Below are 25901 nucleotides of genomic sequence, written 5' to 3' on the forward strand. Positions count from 1 at the left end.
AATAAACTTGGCAGCAAACACCAGAAGTTTGCAAATCGCTGCCCCAAGGGTTTTGCATATGAAGTGCTCTATTAGTGTTATCACTGAAGTATTGGGAATAATCAAGTAACAACAAGAAAGGTAAATACAGGTTTTGTACTGTATCTTAACTTCTACACAGTGCTTCTGAGAGACCATGCAGGTAAGATAAAATTTGTCTATTCATTAGTAGTGCTGCACAGCAACTTCCTTACAAAGAAAAGGACATGAAGTAATTTTTCCACAGATAGTTCTTTTCCAATTTCAAAATCAGATGCTCCCTTAAATGGCTCAATGTGCTGATGAAACGGGTGAACAGCTGGGCAATGCTGACCAAAGACACAGACTGTGAAGCAGAACATGAAGTATTCCTGACTAGAGCCAAGTCAAAAGCATGAGCCAACATGCTGATGTACTCAATTCTGAACTGATCCAATATTTTTAAGTCCTTGCCTATAACTCTCTGATAAAAGCCTGCCTATTTAAAAAGACCAGGATCATCAAACTGATGGAACAATTTAAGAAGTTCAAATCCAAACACTTTTTGATGTGATCATAATAATTTTGCATTTCAGTTTTATAATCTGCTGATCATAATAATTTTGTATTTTACAGTTTTATAATCTGATTTAAAAGAAATCTGGCCCAGTGCAACTCAAGTTAATCTGCACTGACATAGAAGCACAGATTGTAAGCACAATGAGAAAACTAGCAGAGGTAACAGAGTTAATTAAATTATTTAAGCAGTGTGCACTTAATAACCTCTGCTCTTATAACCAAACAGACTAAAGTGCCTGAAACCCATAATACAGAGAATAAGCTCAAGGAACTCAAGGCTGTAACTCATTATTTCTCCTTCTGTTAATGACGCTACATGGTCCAGCACAGCCAACCTTTCTGAACTGGGATTAGCCCCATTTGTAAAACGCGGCTGTTGTGTAACTGCCTGATTCCCACTTAATTTAGCACTTATACCAACCACTCAGATTTCCAGAAGAGCTATATAAATAAGTACAGGTCCCTTCAATACTTCTACATCAGAAAAGAACTCACTGAGCTTTCATCTCTTGCTCCTGGAAGACCGTTTAATCTCAATAAATTTGGTGGCAAACCAGCTTGCTGCCACCAACCAGCCAGGATAATGCAATTCCTCACATTTAATGTGTCATAGAGAATTAAAATATTTGTGCAGAGTATTTTCTTCTTCCTCCCTGGAAAAAGAAAACCCAAAGGCCTAAACTCTGTTGAGGAGCTTATACTGTGCAACAGGACAGACCTGACACCAGGGAAAGGAAAAGAGGAAGGGGGGATCAAAATCACGAATCTGAGGTTACCTATATGTGTAACTGCAGAATTCTTTCACCCTGTTTTTGCTCATTTAAGACAATAAAGTGACATGAGCCAGGGCACTGAAAGCCCTTCAGAGTATCCCTTACTGCTTTCAAATGACAATTTTCCCCAGGAGCACATGCCTGTATCTCTGAAAAGCAACCAAGTGATTAAAATATGGAGGGGAAACTGCTTCCCCCCTGTACAGCAGGCTGGTCTCCCACATCTGTTCTATCCAAAAATGCTCACTGAAGTGTCACAGGGCTGTTCTTCACATCACTGTAGTGACAGCAGGGCTCTATGGAGAGCCTGGCTCCATACAGCATTCCAACACCAGCCATACTGAGGAACACATTTCCTGTGCTTCCCACAGGCCCAGATTTACCTCAGCTCAGGAAAGATAATACTTTTAACTTACAGACCTATTCTGGGAAAGATAAATCTGGGTAAAGGAAAAAAAAAGTTTCATTTATGCAATTTAATTTTTTTTCAAACTGAAAAGGAAATAAATGTTGCAACACCACTGGATGCAAACCTACACGGGGGAAAAAACCCAAAACACAAATAAATTATGTCAAGTGAAACCAACTAAACAAGAAGTGAAAATTAGAAGTTTTTACCATTCTATCAAGTCACCATCTGCAAAATTCAGCCAGGAGGGAGAAGCTCAGCTTCTGCATGTCCTATCAGGCTGTAGAAGGGCACTCTGAGCTGAAAAATCATTAATGAAGTCTATTTTTCTAACAAATGGCTGCTTGTAGCAAGTGCCAGGCACAGCAGACGATTGTGGCTGTGGCACTGGAGCACACTCAGATGCATGAATTCTGCTCCTGGTATTTGGGGCATGTCAATGCTGCCTTTGTCTGTGAAGTCACCAGGAGAAGAGTCCATTTCACATGTTTGAGTTAATTTCAAAAAATGCTTTAAACTGAAAAATCATTTTTGGTTTTTGCATTGGCTCTGGTAGTTTTCCACAGAACACTTGGAATATAATATTGAGGCAGGAGGAAGTTGTCCCACTGCAGTAAATTCCTGCATCAGTGTAGGTGGTCCTAATGGTTTTGTTTTTGAGGACATAATGCTGAAGAGATTAATTTGTTCTCAGACTATTGCCTTGAAACACCAGAACTAAACATGATTTCTGTTAAGGACAATTTGAGAAATGCATTATCTGTTTCCTGGACAACAGGATTAATCCTTATGAGACTAGGAGATCATATGTAGGAATGCTAGAGCAGTGCTGTGCTTGGGATAGGAAGGGGAGAGCAAACGGAGAAATCAGCCACATAAATGCACTGCATCCACACAAGAGTACTTTCAGAGAGAAATAACTAATCACAGTTCCTTGTTTCCATCAACAAAATACGTATCTTGACCCCTTTTCCTCTGTAATTAGATGAAACTGAAATTTGCACTGAGGTCCAAGAATTCCCATACTTAGAATCACTGTTGATTTCTCCTCAAAAAACAAGGCTGAAATTCACTGTCTTGTTCCCAAAAAAATTATTATTTGCTTTTTAATTCTGCAGAGTAAACTCCTGCTTTTCTTCTCTTCCTCACCCAAGTGAACCCTGATTCCCAAGTAAATGGTCTTCAACACAGAGCTCTACAAATATCCTGAATTTGCTTTTTCATCTCTGTTTTTGTAAGACTGTCTCCTGCCAAGGTACTTGTAATTAGAAACATGTATTTAGTTACATAACATTCCAATACATTTCCATACTAGTATCCACCAACAAATAGGAGCATCAATAATGTGCTTTGTGCGGGTGGGGATAAGATATGGATGCTGGTAACTATGGTCTCTTTAGGACAATAAAAACAAATTGAAATCAACTTATCCTTCAATGTTATGAAATATAAAAAGCAGTCACATAAAGAGTTGCTCTTCAGTCTTCTCAGACATCTTTATCCCCTCAAAACAACTTTTTACAGTGAACTGGTAATTTGAATGCTACAGAAAATAAGAATGAATTGGAAAAAATAAGTCCAACTGGATCTGACAGCTAACATTCACTGCTATTTCTAGAATATTTGGCCAATGCTATAAAACTACTCAAAGAATGGCAAATGCCATAAAATTACTCAGTGAATACCAAAGCTATTAAATCATCAAGATACTACTTGACTATTCTGATTTGTGAGTAACTCTACATGTCTGTATTTTATAAGCCCCCAAAGCATGATGAACTAAGAACATTCAATAACAAAGACTGTTTTAAAACCTAAGCACAGTGTTCTGGAGCATTTATTGATTAGCAGTTTAATGGTGCACTAAGATTTGCAAACTCCAAAAGACTTCAAAAAGAAAACACTGAAAAAAAAACCCCAAAATTTAAATTATTCAGTGGAAAACTAAAGATTAACATTAAGCCTATTACAAAGTAATGGAATAGCATGACAATATGTGCATTAAAAACTATGTGTTCTTGAAAAAAGTGATAAGGGCACAGCAAAGAAGAGAAAAATTTTATGAAGATAATTAAAAGTAGGGCATTATTACTCATGTTCTCTTGTTCCTGCTCTACCTCATATCTTTGGAGTTTAAAATTACCTAAAAAAAATCCCTACCCCTAATGCCTAAACTTAATCATCCCCAGCACTAGTATCAGAGTAAGTACTGCAGTTTAGAAAAGTGGCATGTTTAATTTTTTACAAAATTACCATTATGTCCAGCAAATCACAGTCCTCTGCAGCTGTGATACAGCCATCCAAATGAAATCATTATTGAAATTATTTGCTCTTTCAAAGTTTTAAAAGACAAATCACAGCTCCAAGGTAAGGATTGGTACACCACAGCAAGGAGTTATTTAAAGCCATTAAGTGAAAAACTAGACTTGTACAAGTAATTTAGTACAGGCATGCAGGAAGTGTAATTTTCAGCTAAATGGGAACTTGTGGAAGATCAAAGAAGAAAAAAAAATCAATAAATTTGTACTCCACTTGCTTTACGAACTCTAAGGAAGCACCAAAACATCCCCCAAAAGCTTAATTTTTTAAAATTCCTAAATGGAATGAACAAGGGGTGTATTCTCTCTCCAAGAGAGAATGGAAGATAAAATGCATGGATTTCTCAAAAGCAAAATGAACAATACTTCTGTTCAGAAAACACATCACAAAAGTTACAGTTTCTTTTTCAACAGATCTTCAGTTCTTGCTGCAGACAGAAATCACCATTCTCATATTTTCAATGCCTACTTGTTCTAAACCCTCAGAACATAACTGAACGTTTATTAAAGAACATGCAAGACAATGATGATAGTGTGGAATACTGAAATGTTGCCAGCTCCTAATTATTATTATTTTTAAAGAATTGTCAGTTCTCATTGTCACAAATGCTGCCAGTGTTTCTCTGAAGTTTTATTGAAGGATGGTGTGGTACTCCTGCTATATCAGGACATGGAATATGTTCACAGTGTCCAACTTAAATATTTACATGTTTGAATGTCTAACAAGGAAACTGTTCATCAGGCTATTTATAGCTACCTGCATGATTAATGAGGGTTCTTCATTTCCTTAATAATTACCTACTTTGCCTGGGATTTGTAGAGCACCATGCTACACTGCAACAACGGATCATTATTCCAGTCATCCAGAAGCATCACAGTGGATCCTATGGGGACCAGAATGTGGCAGGCGCTTCCTGTACACAATTACCTTTGCAAAGTGGGCCTCAGCTCTTTCAGAAAGAAAACTGGAATTCTCTGTGAAGTTAATCCATTTGGGAGATGCTTGTGAGGAGTGGTGGCAAAGATGCAGCCACATTTTTAGAAGCAATCCACGCATATTTGTGGTTTAACCACACAGATTATGTCTTTTAAGATTTTAAATGAGAAAAAAACTATGACAAAAGCAACAAGATAACTTTTAAAACATTCTCAAAAACGATTAAACAATTAAACATTTTTAATCATGATTGCCAATTCCATGAGAATTTTCCTGCTCTCTCTTGGTTTCTTTTGTTTGTTTTCTTGTTTTCAAGCTGCAACTGGGTATTTTCTTGGCATGAAAATAAATGTGTGCATCACTTACTGTCTCTAAATCCAAGTTTACCACATGATAACACGATGGGCTGAAAATTACCAGGGCCAAGCAGTAGTCTCTTTTGAAGTCAATCATGCGGACTTAAGTTGTAGGAAGCCTCTCAGATTAAATGCTGATATATTTTTGTTGAAATATAAGTCATCAAAAAAAACCAACAAAACCAACAAAAAACCCAACAAAAACAAACAAAAACCCACAAAAAAACCAAACCCCAACCCCCCGCCCCCAACAACCAAAGCACCACATTAACTATTGGTTATTTCTGCAATCAGCGAAATAACCAATAATCTGTGCCACTCAATCCAAAACTAGGACTGAAAATATTGTTCAAAATAATCTTGAATGCAATTAAACCCCAACAATATTCTGACAAAGTTTCTCTTGAAGACAAACGAAGCAAAGCCCAGTACCATGTCGTAAGCTGGGAATTCTAAATTCTGTATTGTTTCTGTCAGCAATTTGCTGAGTGATCCTGAGGGCATTGTTCAATCTCAGCTCCCCATGACCTGGAATTAGGACCTGAGCTAAATGGAGCTCTCTCAGAAAGTGCTTTTAAGTATTATTGATCAAAAAGTTTATATTTATATTCATTCATACATGCATTACAATCACAGACTATATTCAAATGAATAAGATTTAACTTTTGACCCTCATTTTATCATGGCCATTGTTAGTTCAGCCATATGCTCACTGTTCAAATATTTTTTTTCAGAATCTTAAAAGGCCCACTTTGGTAGAAATGTGCTTTAACACAGAAAAAAGAAGTTCACAATTAAATGTAAGCTGGGCATCAAGCTGAGATTTTGAGGAGGTAAACTCCACCCTCTCCAATTCCATTGTTGCCTTTCACTTTGATTCAGATATTGAAAAACTGCATTTTATCAGTCAAGATGTCAAGCACATATTTCTTACGAGATTTCAACCTTTCAGATAGGACAATATTACACAGTATTACACAGCTCTAAGGACTTGTTCTGGACAGCTCCTAAACTGTTAATTTAAAAAAAAAAAAGTCTGTTTTTGTAGTTGTTTGGTCTTAAAGTCTTGTTTTAAGATCAGATACCCCTCTGCCCAAGCCATGGAAACAAATCCCATGGCAGGAGAGGGTCACTGTCATGCCCAGAGAACCCCATCTCTCAAATGCTTCCTCCTGACCCATAAAAAAACAATTAACATCTTTTTACTTTTAATTTTGACCACAAACTTTCCACCTGAAAAGAGAACCTGGTTGTTCTTTGCTGCCTAATCTGTCTAGGGAGTCCTCCTTCATCTCACAATATTTGGGCACCTTTAGTTCCACTGCTCCTTCCTGGATAAACAGTATTTTGAAGAAGGCATGTCACCATCACGACAAATGTCACTTTTGCTCTGTGGCAGAACCAGTCACTGTCTTTGAATAATTCAGAGAGCAAGACCCATTTGCATGGGTGGATGCAGTATTTTTTCTGCTTGAAATCTTTTACCAGCAAACACACTTCCAATTTAGCATCAGGACTATATTCAATTGTGGCAAGCTAAAGCAGACAAAAAGCAGAAATACGAAAATAAATATAGCAAATGGTCCTCCATAACTAAAGAAACAGCACTCTGAAAAAAACCAAACTAAAAAATAGATTATTTTTGTCATTCAGTTACAGGCAAATGCAGAAAAGCATCTGCCTAAGTCTCCATTTTGTCCAAGCAATACATCACTTATCTTTTGGTATTCTTCTCTAAAGAACAAGTAAAACTGTTTTGATTCAAGTTATTGGGGCAGAGAGACAACACCATGTTTTGAAATTCCTTTCAAGATTTCCAGAAAATACTGGAAGCTCCCCGTAATTACAGAAGCAGCTGTGAGCTAGAGAAATGAAACTACACAAATCTGTATTGTAATCTCAAGGCTATAGATACTTTTATTCATTATTATTTTTAACCCACTTTCTGAAACAAAGGTCTGCTAGAGATCAGTGGAAAAAGAAACAGAATGGGGAGATCAGAGTCTAAGGCTGTAAGCAGCAAGCCCTTAAAAATAAAGTAAAAGAGATGCTAAACACATATATTTGACAACAAAAAGCAGTGTATCCTTCCTTTATGTACTGGTTTCACTGCATTATCCCTTTGTCAAATGCACTTTTAGCACTGGATATAACAAACCTCCCTGGCCCACAGAAACATGACTGACCTAAAGCTAAAGCTCATGTGAAAGGTGTTGATGGCATTTCTAACAGCTTCCAAAAACCTCAGAGGCAGTGCAAACACTGTTTTGGCAGCAATCTGTAACCAACAACAAAAAAGACAGAGCACCTTCTTCTGACAGAACATGAAACGTGCCCTCATAACACCTTACCCCCAGCACACCCCACCTCTGCAGTGTTTTAGAGACCATCTTTTGGAGAAGCACCAGCAGTCTTGAACAGACATTCTTGAACCAATGGCATATTTAATCCCCCCAACATTTACAGGAGCAATAGCCAGAAGGGAAATATTTTATGTTCTGTTTCCTCCCCTTCTGTGTCTGCCAAAGATTTATTGAACACACAGACCTACTTGACACTTCCTTTGCACTAATTTGTAGCAGAAGAGCATTGCAGTACATTTATATAAACAGAAACAACCTGATAATAGAAGCTGCTAGAAAAACTTGAAAGCTGAAAAGGTAACACAGAAGAATATAAAGCACACCATTGTTTTAGTTAGGTAAATGTCCATTTAAACAAGGGCTTTACATAATTTAATTCAAAGGAACCTACAGTTTTATTTTCCCAAAGGTATATCTCAAAGAAGTTATTTGTGTAGAGATCTCAATTACTGAAATGGGAATATATCACCATTCCAATGTGTCATCAGATCTGTCCTTCACAACAATGGAAAACTTGCAGTGGTGCATTTGATAAAATTAGAGTGAGGCCATCTCTGTGTGTGTGTGTGCTACTAAGATAAAACCCCTACTGGTAAATCCAAATCACTACCATGCTTGGCAGCTCAAGATATTCACAAAACTTTTTTCAGCCCCTAAGCACTATATCATATTTATGTTTAAGGACAGTTTTACTTTAAAATCATTTTAGTTTCTAAATTACATTAAACAATCCTATTATTTTACAGTGATAACGTTTTCCAAAAGTATACAGCCAAAAATTTCATCCAGTAACTCTACATTCATTAATGGTATGTTAACACATCTTAAAGTCCTTCCCCTGGTGTTAGCCACATCTTTCTAGCGATAAGGCATTTGAGAATGGGAGCAAAGCAGGAGCCTTACATGCCACTCTAAATGTGAAACACTAATTCTGTTCCAAAAAGATATCCAAGGGCAATGATACTGCCCCAGCAAACATCTGTGTGGCAGCTTTGTGCTGCCAACAGCAAAACTGAGATGTTTTTCAGCACATACATTTATTACTTTTGAAGGTCAAACATTTTATCAGTAAAATACACAAACTGGCCAGTCTGGAAAAATATTTTAAATTGGTGCAGTTCAGTTTATTCTGAGAATGTTTTCCAGTATCAACTTTCATCAATCTGTTCCTGTCCAGTATTTCTTAAGAACCAAACAAAACTGCTGTCTGATAACACAGAAACAATTAGACACAAGGAGAGGGCCATAAGTCTTAAAAAAGGCCATGCCTCAATTTTTGAAGATGGACCAGGGGAATGGTGCTTTCCATTGCACATACCTCATCTATCAGAGTGACACTCTCTACTTCCCTTCATTACAGACGGTTTTCACTTAGTGGTAAAAATACTAATTTAAAGGTTTAATTAGTGAATATTTTGGATCATCTGAATATTAGCCATTATACTTTCCCACAATGAAGTCAGCCATTGTCAATGTACATAAGACTAAAAATAAGACTTACTCAAATGCAAAATAGGGCAGACATTTGACCTGATGTTCTTTAGTTCTCTCTTCTACAAGACAGTCAGTTATCTTGTCTCAAAAACTTAGTAGGGAAACAAGTTTTTTAAGTATTTGCCTGTATTTTTAGTAAGATGGTCAATGAAACATTTTAGATAAACTGGAAAATCCAAGCTATTTATTGGGGATTCTCTATATGAGTATCACTTATAGACACATTGCAACCCAATCATCTTGGTTCATTAAGAATTCTGGTCACCCAAATAATTCTTATTTCAAGGAAAAGTAAACATGTTATGTGCCAGATTTTAGAGATAAATTTTTTAGGATAGATTCAAAGGGGCCGTCTAAAATGAATATGCGTGCTGATCCTGTACCAAGCATTGCTATGGCTATAAATTTGTGTGCTACCCAATGCCTTGTGTTCTCACTCTCCATCACAAGTGTCTTCTATATACAAGGACACACTTCTGAATCTTAGGAATTCAGTGTTATTTTTTCATTAGTAAGTATGGCAATAAAATCTAAACCGATGCTTTTATTTGGATTGTTATTGTGGTGTTTTAAAATGTTAAAAATAATGCCAGGGCTCCTCTGTGATTTAGTTATAGGACAAAAATGATTTCTAAAACAATTTCTAAAAACATGACAATTTTCCTCTAAGCAGAAGTTGAGAGAGCTATGTTATTTTCTTAGATGATAAAAATTAGGTTTCCTTAGAGGTTTTCCTCACCTTTTCTGTCAGGTTTGAGGTTCCGATCCACCGGCGGCGGCTCACACTCTGCAGCAGGCACCGACCGTCTGGGAGGGGTCTTTGGGCTGGACCTGAAACCCATGTGAGCAGGAGGAGGGACTTGCTTTCCAAACAATGGAAAATCAAACGTGCCAGGTATCATGGGTACATAGTTTGTTTCCTGGATGGGTTCAGTGAAGCTGCTGGAATGCTGTCGTGGAGGAGAGTTGGGATTCATTGGGACATAATTTTCATCTAGTTCTTCACTTGAAACACTTCCCACTGTCAACATGCTTCTGTTTTTCTAGAATTAACATATATTTCCTTTAACAAAATACGTTATGCAATCAGCTGTGAATCATGAGTCTTTTAACCTAATCTACTCAGATTAATGTACTCTATTGAGAGTGAAAAATGACAACACTGCACAGCTTGCTTTCTTACACCGGAACAAAGAGCATTCAAACACTGTCATGGTTGCCTCTCATCAGATCAAGTCATACTTACAAAGTGGTTATGGAAGCCCTCCAATGAATTAGATCTGTCATTCAGAAACGTTCGTGGAATATCATAACAGTCTTGAGAACTAATTTCTAAGGAAACAAGAAGAGAAAGTAGCTATTTATCACCCCTGTTCCTGTCACTTGGCACAGGCATCCAGAGTCTGTTGTTATTTACTGTCTGCTTCTGAGAGTACACAAACACACCTCCTGAAGCTGTGGCCCTAGATATATCTATATTTGAAAGGACTGTGTTCACAAACAATCTTAGCACTCATCAGTTACAACTTGAAGCATTCACAGTGGCATTTTTCCATGGAAAGAAAAGAGAAATGAATTTCTGCTTTTAAAGAAGCAGCAGAGTCTATCTTTTAACTGAGCATGTGTAAGAACTTCATGCAATGAGTGAGAATCTGGGCCCTCATGAAAAGCCTAATATAAAATAAACAAACAACAGATGTAGTTTAACATCTGGGAAAAGGTTTTCTGACTGATGCCCTTTGCTTGGAAAGTGCTGATTCAACAGGATCCCATCTGTTGCAGGAACAGGTGAATCCCATCTCTCAGCTCCCCAGTGTGGTCTCCAGGGGCTTTCAGTAGGAGTGGGCTGCTGCCAAACCAAAGATTTCTCCCTTTTTGGAGTCCTGGCTCTTGGCAGGCCCGACTAAACAGGTCCTCAGCTCTGTGGCTGGCTCTTTGCTGGACAGGGGTCTTTGTGAGACTCCTGGCTCCCAAGTGCTGCTCATCCATGCATGCAGCAGGCTGCTTCACCCTGTGGCACGAATGCCTCCTCTCATGAAACTGGGTAAACTCTGGGATTTATCCCCGCCTTGCCCTGAAAAAAAACCTTTGACCTTTTTTTTAAGATTTTCACCACAGAGGAAAATAAACAATTCTGCTCTTAAGTACCAAATTTAACCAACGTTTTCAGAAAGACTAATTTTCTTGAGGCAGACAATCTCAGATTCAGTATAGGAATCTGAGATTCACCTATGAACTTAGCAAAATGACTGTGGTGGTTTTACTTGGGAGAAAATACTACATGAGAGAAAATAAGCAAAGCAAACAAGGATCTTTCATAGTGTTCATTTGTCATTTTAAAATACTAACAACTATCAATATTTTATGCTCAGTCTACAAAATGAATGACAAATAGGACAATAGTATCTGAGCATCTGTATGATCCCATCCATTCTGCATACTGCCTCCTCTAAAAGCCTTGTATTCATACCTCATTTCAAACAATTCTCCTTTAAAATCATCTGTAACATAAATATTGATTACACAAATAAAAAATTTCATTTTAAAAACAACACTGTAATACCCACCTGCTTCAGAAATCTGAAAGAAAGTGAAACCCTTAGCCCAAAAGTGGTTAACAAGAAAATACGCATGACAGCACATCTGGAGGAGCAACATTTAGGTGGCCAGAATAAACAACTTTAATTTTACTAAAAAACTGCAGTAAGCATGTCTATCACATGGACAGAAAGAAAGGCTGGTGGCAATGATCATCAAATCAGGGCTGGTCTCAAAGCTCTGGGTATACACTATATCCCACTTATGTTTATGAAACAATTTCAGCTTCTGCAGATTGCACCACACTTCACTAAGCTCACTTTGATCATTCTGAAAGACTGAAAATGGTAGTATGGAATTCAGTTATATGAGCTTATTTCCAAATAACTATGTCTAGATCTTCAAATATTTTCAGCCAAGGCTGAATGCCACAGTGCAATATACATCCCTTACGGATGTTCTGCGCTTTGCTGTTTTGATGGTTTCCTTTAAAAATCTCTGTTGGTTTTTCTAATATATTTTAAACACAGTGATAGCGAATTGTGAGGGGCTAAACACTTGTTCCTACAGGCTAGAAATGCCCCTCACATTATTCAGCCCATTCAGCTCCCACAGCTCAAGTCAAATGATGCTGACCTTTCCGGAAGACGTTCAGGTCTCCCGTGGAAATGGTGTTGCTGCGCGAGGGCGGCGCTCCTGCAGCGGGGACGCAGTAACTGCTCTCCGTGTCCGACGCGGTGCGGCTGATGCCACACGTCTCCACAGGAGAGCGATCCGCTGCCTGGTGAGGTTTGGGGGGCCGAGGTGGAGGGATGTCTGGAATAGTCTCCAGTTTTGAAGTCTGAGACAATGTTCCCTCTGGAAAAGTTCGTGGGACCTGATAAGTACCTCCGGGTGTGGGGGGAATGTCATAGCTAATGGAGATGTGCCTCATCTGCGTGTCTAACGACACTGCTGATGGGGTATTGAAAACATGCTGCTCTCCTTCAGCATCAGTTCCAGATGGAGACGCTGCCTTGGGCAGAACATCCTGGGAGTAACTCCTGGGCAGGTTGTAGAGGCTGGAGTCTGCCAGCGCGGAGCGGGAAGGCGGGGAATCGTAGGCACCCTGCTGCGGGAAGAAGCCGTTCACAGTGTGCTTGCTCCCTGGTGCAACAGGGTTCTTGTGGGAGGGCACGTTATCATTGCAGTCTGTTTCTGAAGAGCTGGATTTTGCAGAGTCAGCCTGAGATCTACATGTGAGATTGTGAGATTAGAATGCTGACGAACACACAAAGAAAAACAAACATTGCAAATCATAAAGACAACGTTTCTCATGGAACCAACTGAAAAGTCTAACAGTGTCTTCCAATTTTTTTATTTTCATTTTTTTAAAATGAGATGCAGGCATTTTATTATTAAACAAACAGGAGTACCTAGGCATCCTAAGTAACTACATTCATACAAATTCATTCATGAGAAATATAAAGCACAAATGTGGAGCTTTACCAACAGGCTGATGTTTCACAAAGCAAGTGATTTTCAGTATGCCTGTTTGAAGCCAAGTTTGGGGGGTGGAGGTTTTTTAATCATTTTTTTAACCCATGCTGCAAACCAGCAACACTCTATTGGCACTGTTAAAGGTAAAAATAAGATGCTCAGTTCTTGGACTTACAGTACTTGCTCATTATAATAATTTAGAAAAAAATGTTAAGAGAAAAAATATGACTGCTTGTAACTCCCCTAAATGTGTGCCTGAAGTTATACTGACCAGATAAAAACCATTTGAAATATATAAGGAAAAGAGAAATAAGAGCTAAAATCATGAATAGGAGGAAATTGGTATGTTCTTTGAGGGGAAAAAAAAATCCATAGGTTCCATGTGCAACAGAGACCTTTTGCCTTGAATGCAAATGAAGGTGGTATTGTTAGATGAGGAAATTCTTTTATGAGAACAGCACTCATTAGTACAAATACTAACCACTACCAGTAAACTTACATGGAAAGTAACCACATTACAATAATTTGATTTCCTTTCTAAACCTCTCCATTTAGTGTGCTCCAGGCAGAGAAATTCTGTTATCAGTCTGGCTTCCTTGCTTAAATGAAAGTCCAAACAGTGGCAAAACACTAGCACTGGAGATGGTAGTGGTGTAGTTAAGTTAAGGAAGTCCATACACTTTTTGATCAAACATAACATATTTCCTATTTTCACTACCTCAATAGCATACCACTGTGTTAATTTATACATGCATATGTAAATATTTCAGCATGCATAGGTATCAATGAATACCTGCAACACAACTCTTAGTAAGCTCTGTTAAGCAATTGGACCACACAGGTCCAAAAGTTTTGAGGAATAAAATACATAAGAATAATTTTCCATAAACTACCATAAGAATAATTTTCCCCCTTATTTAACAGGCTCTGCACCTAATTTCCATTAGAAAAAATATAGTAATTTTGCTCTGATTGCTACCTTAAACATAGATTTCAGTTCTGTCACTGGTCAGAACAGGTGTCTAGGTAACTCTGAACTTTAATCTGCATTTAGTTTAATCAACCCCCCGCAAAAAAGAAGATACTTTTCTCATTATTCGTTCTTCCATAACCAAGGAAGTAAAATCTCCTACATGACTCATGATGCTGACCATGAATATATATTTCTCTTGTTTCTTTACAGCTGCCTCAGAGCTCTTTGCCTCAGAGCTTCAAAAACTCATGTATGAACCACTAGAAGTTTAAAACACTTGCAAAATATAGAGCACATAGGACTGAAGGAAGCACATGAGGTTACAGAGCGCATAACAGACTGTGAACACTAAGCTCAGGCTCTGCTGCAGCCCCTCCTCTTTATTCAAAGGATTGATTCAGGAGTTCCTCGCTTTCTAAATGTACTCTCCTAGTTGTATGATATCCATTTAGACCAAAATCCCAGAAAAAGTCAAGCATTTCTCAAATATGGCAAGGACTGGGATCTTTAAATTTTAGACTATAAAAATAAAGTAGGTAGTCTACATCTACTGAAAATCAATTGTGGAACCAAAGTTGTTAGTTTCAGTTCACTGGGATATACTTTAAAAGGAAAAAATTCTAAAACTACAGGAATAAAACATAAAAACTACATTTATCTTACAAAAACACGCAGGAATATACAAGCAAAGCTCAAAAAGAAATAACAGCATATTTACAATGCCAGAGCATAATGATTATGCATGAAATGCAAGAAACAAATACTATCCTTCTAAATATAGGGGTTTTTCTGGGTCTAAGTGAATGATACTTCTTCTTTCTTGACCACAAGCACTTGTGCAAATGGAAGGTTTTCAAAAACCATGAGACAACTAGGTCTGTCATCTGCTTAGCTGATGGCAACAGCTTACATTTCTTGTTACAAGAGGGAATTTCTGATTTAATTCACAATTTTGAAAGCAATCTTTTGGAATCAACATCTTAGTCTACTGAAACATTTTTCAAAATATGAATGGGTAGTAAGCAATCTGATTTTGCACAACTGAAAGTCCAAAGACACTGTGAAACAAAGAAAACAGTTTATGCCAAAATGAAGCCAGAGAATTCAGCCTTACAATTTTAACTATTTTTAAAAGTCAGCATTAACCACTGACCATGATAACAACACCATATATAATTCTGAAAACGTACAGTGCATAGTTGATAGGAGTAGACTATACTCCTGGTTTGTATTTTTGAGGGTTTTTTATGACTTCTATACTTCAGGAATTTTATTTTCTCTTTAGTACAGCTCAATTAAAAAAATGTTTTAAATATTCCATTAACAAATGGTTACTACAATAAGTATTAAAGGGTTTTTACACCTCCATTTAAAATAATGGCAAGGCTGGATGTAACACAATGATAATTCCTCACTTTATTAGCAGAAGATGACTACGACATGAATTCAGTGTTGTCACATGTGCGCATCACATACGTGCAAATGATGGTGAGTGGCCAAACCAGCCCTCATTCAGTGCTAGGACTGGCCATTTCCTTCCACACACCGAGAAAAGAAAACTGCCCAGCCAGCTGAGCTGCAATGCCTGGGCATTAAGCTGCACCGAGAGGAGGTGGGGCAGTGAGGAAGGGGAGCCCAGGAACAAGCCAGGCTCCATGTACCACAAACCACTTGTTGACAGAGACCCAGAAAAAGGTACACCAAGTGTTTTAGTCTGAGGGGTAATAATCTCATTTCTGCAAATTAAGTATTTCGGCTGGGTTGACCACTCATCCTTTTCAGCTGAGTCTTTTCCCATCCACAGGAATCAATATGACTAATGAAACAGAATATTATAAACAAAATGGCAGCAAAACTGCTCTTGTGTGCCAGCAATGTGGGACAGCTACAGCAAGCACAGAAAAAACAGGACAGACAAAAATAAATAACATCCAGACCTCTTTTCAGAAAATGGAAGCACAAGTTATATAGTTTTTCTGTTAAAACTCATGAACACCATGCAAGATGAGTCTCAGACAAACACTATTTTCAGGCAAGTTAATGGCTCTGTGATTAATTTCTCACACATGTTCCAAGAATGGCTACTGTTCACTCACTGAAGTGGAATCTTTTTACTTTCAAAGTCTTCTAATAGCAGGTATTCCTGCCCTTCTTCTGAGAGAAAAGGTGACCCTTGGCTGGTTCATATACAATAGGAAAGATGAGGAAGACAGCATTTAGTATTTCAATACACCTACTGAACGAGCCAGAACAATAAGGGATTTAGAAGCAATGTTTGGCTGCATTTTCTTATCTAGAATCCAAACACAACCTTAAAATCTCCCTAAATGCTACAGTGAAACAATGCTCTTTCTTAAGTCAGCAGTGATCAGAGCACGAAACTATTTTAGACAAAGTACTGCAAGTGAGAGTCACAGCTGCAATTGCTGCATACAAGACAGTCTCACAACAGCATGTGGTGCACTCTATGACACTTTAATGGAACATGTAATAATTATTTTCTAGGTCTGAAACACTACAATTCTCAAAAATCCCAAAGAGGTGACTCAGATACATCTATGTTTCACAGTGACCCATCTCACCCAGAAAAGAACATCAAAGCCTTGAAATAAAATTCAGTGGTTCTCAGGTTACCTGTAAAGTAACATGCAGAATCAAAACAGAAAATGTTCCCTTGGCATACTGGTAATTTTAAGTCTAAGGGGAAAACATTTAAGTAACAGTACCTGCTTGTTTAATTACAGCTATTAAGCCTTGCACTTGACACTAAGTCTGTATGAAATACCCAGATAAATTGTTCCAAGCCTGGAAAAAAGGAAAATGATGCAGCCATTTAATTTTTATTCTTTGTCTGTAAGGATATGGACTGGGGTAAAGTGCACTCTTACTAATCATCTTAGTAATGTGCTACTGAGATACACAAAGCTCTCATTCCATAGGAAAATGTCTATATGCTCTATACTCTGTCCCAAACCCAGCAGCTTACCTATGTTACCAGACATAAAACATAGGCAGTCCTTTTAGGTGGAACTGAAAGTCCAGCACAACTGTTATTCTGAATTTTCATGATCACAGCCTTTTTAATTTAAGGACACAGCTTTTTAGTTACAGAAAATAAACTAAACTCATATAATCTCCAAGTGATCATAATGTCAATGTCTTCAGATTTTCCTATAAAACCATAATTTATTTAAACAATCTCTACACTCCCAAATATTTTGTTCTGTTCTTTCAGTTCACTAGGTATTTTATCACCACTGGACCTTTTGCCTTTCCCAGTACCTTCTCTTCTGTGTCACTAGTGACTCCTTGAGAAATTTTGCAGGCTTATCATGGACTCTATACCACATTTTGTGGCCCCTTCTATGGTCTCCTCATCCTCTACTTAACCCACACATCACATAACTGTGGAAATCAGGTCAGAAAGTCAATTACACATCCCAACCTTCATCATTCCAAAAAACACCTTCACATTGTGGTGGTACAACTCTTCTCTGAGCCTGTCCCTCGCAGAAGCAAATGGACACTCAGACACATTTCTGATAGGCCAGGATTGCTGAAATCCAAGTCAATTCCTCTGCCAAGCTGTTCAGGAAGCGATACCAAACCCAAAAGCTTTTGGCAGGAACACTGACATTCCTCTTCAGCACTATCAGCTTCTGAACATCACTAAACACTAAAATCTCCAACACTGGGCTTCCCTGTCCCCTGCAGGAGGTTCTGGGACATCCCACCCTGCCTGGAACATGCACGTTCCATACTCTGGGGGAACTCTAGGCTCATTCCCTTGTTTTATAAGGAAGACTGTAAAGGGTGGACACTTTTCTACACAATCATCAGTAAATGGACCAGGAAACTCAAGCACAACAAAGCAAGACAAAAATGCCAAGGAAGCAGCGCGGAGCATATGGCACTTGTCTGTAATTACAAAAATAATATGATGTTTTGTTAATTTTTCTGTAAATATCTCAGCAGATTTTATTTGAAATTAGTGCAGAAAAGAAGCTTCTCAGAGGGATTTATACGGTTCTCCTACAGAATGTTTAAGGTTGTGTGGTGGTTTGACCAGGAAGAAGTGGGAATTCTGGGAGGCTGTGGTCAAACCAATGGATGCTCGGAGTTTGATACTGGCACCTTGTGTGACCAGTGCAGTTTGGACACACCTCCGAGAATACACAGGGGTTAAAAAGCAGAGCTCTGGCCCTGGGAGGCTCTCTTGGGACGTCGAGGAGAAGAGGTCAGATCTCCCTCCCCTGTCCAGCCGCTGCTGCTGGGCGGGGGAGGGGCAGCCATGCGGTAGGCCCGGGGCCTGGACAGAGATGGGGGTGAGAAGGCCCTCAAGGATGGAAGGGTGGAGGAGCAGCCCCAAGAGACATCGGGCAGACATTTCCCCCCCCCCCCCCCAGGAGGGAGAGAGAGGGAGAGTCGGCGAGACGGAATGTGATAGCAGCCGGCTCAGGAGGAGAAAGGGGGGAGAAGGGTGCAGCCCGGCAGGCCGCAGCAGCAGCTCGTGTGGGAGTATCGTCGTTCTGAGACAGGCAGAGACTGAAATTTTTAACCCCTTTCTTTCATGACTGGGGCCTTGCAAGAATGCTGATCCTCCTCGGAGCTGACTAAGAAGGGAGATAAGAGATAAGATGAAACAAGGACCTGGCCCGAAGGACGTAGAGAAGACTGGCTGAGTGAAGAGAGAGATGCTTGGAGTAGCCTTTTGGCTGGACTTTTCTTGTGGCCATGGACTCAGTTTGTTCCTGTGACACAGAGACTGCACTTAGGGGGAGGCAGTGCCTCAGAACCAGGAGGGCTCATCGTGGGGACCCCTCGGCCCCAGGGGGTTGGAAAAATATGGGGGGGACAGATGTCCCAAAGCAGAGACTGTGCCTTTTTGGAGTGAGACAAGGCATCCTTAAAAGACAACCCTAAAAGCAGCTCTGGTCCATGCACGGTGGTGAGAGCACTGGGCATGGAAGGAAGATGTCACAAGCGGCAAAAGGACTTTCCGGGCGGTGCCGAGTGACATTGGAAGCACAGAGGTTTCAGCGTGTTTCCAGGGGAAGCCTATGGAACAAGAAGGACTCCTCTCCTCTTCATGAACTGAAGTTTGAGTATACTAAAGTGTGGTGCCAGGCTGGGCAGTTGGTGATTTGGGAGAATGTATCGGATTGGGAAATTCAGGTAGCGGGGAGGAGGAAAGTGGTTTTTTGTAAGGTTTTCAATTTTTTTTTTTCCTTTTCCTTATAGTTTTTCCCTATTTTCCTGTAGTTTAGGTAATAAAGTGTTCTTTATGTTTAAGCTGGAGCCTGTTTTGCTTATTCCTGGTCACATCTCACAGCAGACACCAGGGTGAGGGCATTTTCATGGGGGCACTGGCTCTGTGCCAGGCTCAAACCATGACATTTTTGAAGGGACCTCTGGACATTATCTGCTCAGCTTTTCCAATACCTCTAAGCAAACCCTTCAAAAACAGCAAAGGCTCCTCAGGAGCTTGTCCAGTCAAGCTCATTTTTGGTTCTTTTAAATAGTTTTTTTAAAGGAGGACAGAGACTCCAGTATGTCCCCAGGCAGCCTGCTCTATGATCCATTCTGGCAAAACACAGTGATATTTCCCAGGTAGCTAATATGAATATCATATCCTCCTATGCAGGAGGTGCTGTGGATTTATTTAAGTTGAAAGTAGCAGCTGGAGAAATAAATAGAAATTTAATTCTGTAGAAGTTCTAAATTTTTCCTTCAAATTTCCTATTGCACACTTCTCTAGATAACTGACTGTGTAGGCACTCTTTATTTAGTAAAAAATAAAGCTTATTTGAGTTTCCTTTTAAGTATCTGTTATTAGGAAAAAGCTGAAATTCAGGATATGGAAACTGAGTGGTTTCAGCCTCTGCATTCTTTGTTATCATAAAATAATTGGGTTTTCTTCTTGTTTGAGAGTCTGAATCATGCTAGTAATAGTAAACAAATGCCACTTGAAGATCACTGTACTCAGTGATGTGGTAACCTGGCAGGTGATGATAACATCAGCATGTTTTCTTAACCCCTTCCATGAAAGCTTTAACTGGCAAAACTGGGGAACCAAATGCCAGGAGGGAGAAAGGCTAAATTCCTCCAGCTTTTTCTAGTACTGAACGGGACTAAGCACACCAGACTGTGGCTAAAGAAAGCATACTTTGTGTCATGCATCACTCAAAGCTCCAATGGAAGGCTTGGATTGATGCATCACTGTGATATTTCATTTTGGCAGTTGCTGTCAACACTTTTGGAGAATGCAATATAACACTGATCAAACAACTTGCTATTGCAGCAAAAGGTTTGATGCATGGAACAAAAAAAAAAAAGAAAAGTTACAGGCAGCTTCCCTGTGTAGATATGTGCATCCAAATGCTCAGTATCTCTGTAGTAACAAAATGCACTTAGCACAAACATTCTTGGTTTGTAATATAAAAAAGTGTTATTAAGAAACAAAAGTGACTTACCTCATAGGTTCAGGTTTTTTACTTTGACAGTTTATTAGCAGTAAGTAGTCTTGAGGATCTTCCTGACCAGAGGCAGACTCCAGAGGGGGGACATTAATGAGCCGATAAGGAGAAGGAAGGGAAGATTCTGCTTGTAAGGAGGGCGGTGAAGTGCTGATGGGCAAGGGTAACTCAGCAGATGGTTGTAAAGAACTAACTGGTGTCTTCACAGCATCTGCAAAACACAGAAGCAAAGATTTCTTTATATAGTGAAGAAATAGTTCTTCAACAGTAAGAAAAGAAAATTAACAGAGGATGGAAAAACCCTCAGGCTTTAGTTCAAATTTGTTAAATTGGACACGATAACATCTGGGTGTTAACGTTTGTTTCAGGGAATTTACATTTATATATCAATCTTTATCTTTTCAAACTGCAATCAATTTCTTAAGTAAGCCTTGCAAACAGAGGTTCTGCCTTATTTAAAGACTTATTTAACCTGCTTTCTGGCCACAGAAAGAACAAATATGTTGACAGCTGTGGTAATACAGCTAAAAACACAAATCTGTTGTTCTAATCAAGGGCAGGCACAAGCCCATAAGTTATTACTTGAACATGGCAACCCAAGTCAGCACTTGGAAGTACTCATTCTTTTTTGACCAAGGTCACTTCAACGTTTGAGATTAGTTACCAGGCAAGATCTGGCCACTCTCAGTATCTGAAAACAGACAGGAAAACTGCTGCTTTGGCAATGGAAGATTCTTTACAACTAGAAAAATAATGCAAAGGTACAACAGGTAACATGTTCCACTAAGCCACCTGATTACATACCCTAATTTTTTATTGTTGTGCAATAAATGAAGGGGTTGGGTTTGGTTTTGGTTTCATTTCTTTGTTTTGTTTTGGCTTAGTTTGGATTTCTTTTGGGGTGGGGGGAGAGGAGGTGGTTTTCTTTTTTTTTAAAATAACCTTATAATTCTTATAAATAACCTTATAATTCTTATCCACTTCCTATCCATGCAACTTCTTTTTGCCTTCCGAATACATACATCCAGACTATTAAATTATCTGGGAGGCTAGAAAATATCTACATCATCAAATATTAAACAATCATTTGGCTTTTTCATTGTTTTACTGACATTGACTAAGAACAACATAATTAAGCAAACTATTTCCTAATTATCAAGGCTTACTTGCAACTCATTGTACATTCCAAACTGTACATCCCAAGAATGGGTGCTGATTATTAGCATTGTTCAAATGAACATGTTATTATCCAATGCTCCTGCTCCTGCCAGCCTTACAGGCCAACTATGCACTACAAAGTAGCTTCATTCAGCTTCTGCTTCTCAGCACTGCTCTGGGAAATAAGAGATGAGCAGCCCAGAACACAGCCCTCCTGCTTCCAGTTCTGTGTACACCAAGTACAAGTGATTTAGACATGGAAATAGAAATAGCCACACTTGCTTTGAACTTCCATGGTATCTGAACAGGCTCAGAAATTAAATCCCACCACACCCATGTGGTTGGAAGAAGTCTAGGTGTATGAAAATTCCTCAACTCAACCTTCCTGAAAAAGTAGGATAGCCTAAAAAAAAATTATTATGAAGGGCTGTGGCTGACCTATTCATCAAACTAGTTAGCAGAAGAAGGAAAAGAAACAGACGGTATCAAGGGATCACATGCATAAAAATAAATTGATGCATGCAGATCAGATAAATGATAGTATAGAGATGTTTATAATTTGTAATGTTTATAAATTCTTTATACATTACATTTCTTGAAACACATATTCCTAAACCACATCCTATGGTTTAGAAAAATGGGGTAAAAAAAGGTAAAATCCATTACATTAATTGTTATCTAAAAACTGTTACTTAAAATAGCCGATGTTTACTTAAATATCCTTGTATTTACAATTCCTATGCACATCCTTTTTATTTGTATTCTAGAGTCACTTCATTTTTTCCTTTCAAATACAGCAGTACTTGGATGCAAAAGCTACTAAAAAAGTAGCTTACTTTCTACATGCTTAAATATAAAATATGAACAATTTTCTATCATTTACGAAATTCAAGAGCTTGAAGGAGCCCCTTTGAGGCACCTACTAATATTTCATGATTCCCCTAATGCAGGGGCTCAACAGCAGGAACAGAGAAGTGCCTGAATGGACCCACCAGGAATGTACTTTTTGTACTTTCTGGAAAAGCAGCAGTGGGAGAAAGGACAAGCAGCTGTCTGCCCTGTCCCCTGCAGAACTGAAGAACAGAAGTAAATGCATGCACCAGTAAGGGTGGGCAAGAAAAGTTTCCTGCCAAACACATCATTTTTTGACCACACTTAAGAGATGAGATCCTGAAGACCTCCCCTGTGCCTCAGTGCCCACCCCATTCCCGGGCCTGGCGATGCACAACCCTCACGCCATTGGAACTGCTCCGTGCCAAGCTCACAGGAGGAGAAAAAAGAGAAATCAAACAGGATATCCTTGAGGCTTCCAGGGAACATGGGTGTGCCAGTCAGCCCTCATGCAGTCAGGAGAGCCCAACATGCACACAGTACCTACGTGACCTGATGCAATTAAACACATCATGCACCAGCATTCCCAGGAAGAGCAGCAAAACTCAAGGGTGACTTTTCAGGGAAAAATAAAATCATGAATTTTGAAAGAGGCCAATGTATCCACAAAGCCTGATGCACTGCTCCAGCTTCTGGGGCACCCCAAGACATAGGCTGCTTCCACAGCCTCTGCTGACCTACCCTCTGACACACTGTTCTCTGAATTTCTCCTATTTCTTTGAGTGACTTTATATTTTTGAACTTCACTACCCTCCTATGGCAGTGAGGTCCACACCTTACTACGCATGACATGAAAACCCACTTCCTTTTAAACCTGATATATTCACTTGATATATTTCAGCTCCCATCTTCAAAGAAACTGTGAACAATTACCTCCTACTCATAATTCCCATTCCCAACTTTACACAACTTTGTCATAGTTTTTACTGAGTTGGTACTGCCTAATTCTTCCTGGTGCAGAAGCCATTTCATTGTACATCTGGTTTCCCTTTATCCTCACCTTTCCTAGCTCTGCTACTTTTTCTTTCCTGAGAAGAGAAACTAACTATTGCACACAAAGCACACACACACAAAAAAAGTCTAGGACCCACTGGTTTATGAAGATATAACAGTGATTCATTCCATTCCTTTCCTAATGTGTCCCTTTCAATTGTTACTGAATTTTCAAGGTGATGCTGTCCAGCTGCCTGGAAGCTTTATGATCTGTTCTCTGAGCAAGGATTTGGAGCCCATTAATGTTAATGGATCATTACGGACACTGTCCTTCTGACGAGTCGTCTCTTTCTTTTGACACAGATAATACTTGATAAAAACCCTGATCCTCTCACAGATCTGTGTGGGGTTTGTTTGAGATAGGTGTTTGTGTGGTTTGGTTGAGGTTTGTTTGGTTTTTTCAGCATATAGAGCATTAACTATTAAAATACCAACTTTCTGATCTGAAATCCATCCTCACACAGGCATTTTGTATATGTTAAATAGTGTGGGCTAATGCCAGATTGAAAGATCTACTGAATTTGGTCTAAAGCACTTGAGATTTGCTTTATGCATTGATGCCATTTCAAATTTTACTACAAGGGAAGAAGTAATGCTAAAACTTTCATCACTGAGCAAATGAAAGCTCTTTGCCTATCTGCACCCTCTCAAATATTCTCTTCACCCAAGCACTCCTCAAGCTGATATGAAGGAAAGTTGCTCTTCCAGCAGCTATTTATGATTTCAAAGAGTACATCATCAACTTGCTCCACTTTGGACTAGCAGATTTTTAGGGAAGGGGTCATCTGCACACCAAAGAGCATTATAAGTCATTTGGTTTGTTCCCAGAGCTCAGACACTCAGACTGCTTTGAAATAACTGGGAGCTGGAAAAACAGCCAGAAAATTTAACATGCAAATTAGTCTAACAAGAATTCTATTTTGTTTTTATAATTCCTGGATTCAGTACAGCTAGAATAATCAGCTTTCTGAAAACAGGGCAAAAGTCTTATCTTTTCTCAGCTGGTTTGTTATGAGTAGTTACAGGCTTCATTTTCACTAGAATTTATACTTTTTTCTTCATAATCATTTTGATATCTTGTAAAATTTATTATGTAAAAAGAGCATTTTCTAAACAAGAATAACGAAAGGCTCCACTTTCTCCCTCCTCAAATATATGAAGCTGCTTTATCCCACAAGTTCCTACATATCTTGCTTTGTGTTCAACCTAGAAAATCTGAGTGTGGGAGTTTCTATTTAGGACTGGGTTTATATTTTGGTGTTTGTTTTTTAATGAAAGCAAAAATGTAATTGTTTTCTACACTATAATGAACAGTCTCTTAATATTCTAATTATGCAAAAACTTGAAATGTTCTCATAGTAAAAAAACCACAGAGGCCTCATTACAGCATGCATTTCTTTAAATGTCAAAATTGCAATTGAAGTAAGAAAATGCATTCTTTGTACACTGTAGATAGAAATATGAAAACAGAAATGGGATTTTTCCATTGCAACAGTGAATCAGCAACAGATGTGCAATGGCATGATCATTCCATTCTTCTGAGAGGTTTCATTCCATCCACTTACTATAACACATGTGTTATTAAAATAACCAGTGGCCAACAAAATATTAGAGCAATATTCTTGTCCAAAAATTCACAGATACAATAAAAAGAGCCATAATTTAAAAAATCCCATCAAATAAAAACTTCAAAACTACACCTGAAGCCTTAAAAGAACTTCTCTGTTTGTTTGAGACATCCTGGAATCAAAGGGCCACATATGCACACACAGAGCACAAGCGCGTGTGTGCTGATGGGCACTTGCATTGTTCACACATTAATTCAATAGATGAGAGCCAGATCCAGCCCAAAAGAGGCACAAACACATGAGCATGGATTTGGGATTTGGCATTAAGTGAACAGCCCGGCATCAATATGAAATCTATGCAGTAAAGCTCCAGACCGAACTGTTCTGCTATAGCCAGAGAAAGTCCTTTAAAATACTCTAAGAAAAACTTCCTATGCATCTCATATGTTTATTTTCTTAGTTTAATATAATCTCACAGTATGTCTCTCTTCCTGAAGATAAACATGATACCTTTTTTAAGGAATGAAGAATTCAGCTTCGCGCCTTATGTCCAGGACAACCCTGCCTCCTGCATCCGCACCAGAAACACGACTGACTGC

General features: G+C 38.8%; 1 protein-coding gene across 4 annotated transcripts in view; it reads right to left on the reverse strand.

The window, feature by feature from the left end:
* The window catches only part of GAB1 (GRB2 associated binding protein 1), a 96913-nt gene that overhangs the window by 10031 nt on the left and 60981 nt on the right, over positions 1 to 25901 (reverse strand). For 3 of the 4 annotated variants that reach the window (XM_064711298.1, XM_064711299.1, XM_064711300.1), the window contains exons 3-6: positions 20690 to 20903; positions 12401 to 12996; positions 10473 to 10558; positions 9966 to 10269 (exon numbers count right to left, since the gene is read on the reverse strand). In XM_064711298.1, coding sequence (XP_064567368.1) covers positions 9966 to 10269; positions 10473 to 10558; positions 12401 to 12996; positions 20690 to 20903 — 1200 coding nt within the window. The remainder of the gene's footprint in view (positions 1 to 9965; positions 10270 to 10472; positions 10559 to 12400; positions 12997 to 20689; positions 20904 to 25901) is intronic. The other variant, XM_064711302.1, reaches the window with a different exon arrangement.

This window comes from Zonotrichia leucophrys, chromosome 4 (assembly GCF_028769735.1).
Source record: "Zonotrichia leucophrys gambelii isolate GWCS_2022_RI chromosome 4, RI_Zleu_2.0, whole genome shotgun sequence".
NCBI lineage: Eukaryota > Metazoa > Chordata > Aves > Passeriformes > Passerellidae > Zonotrichia > Zonotrichia leucophrys.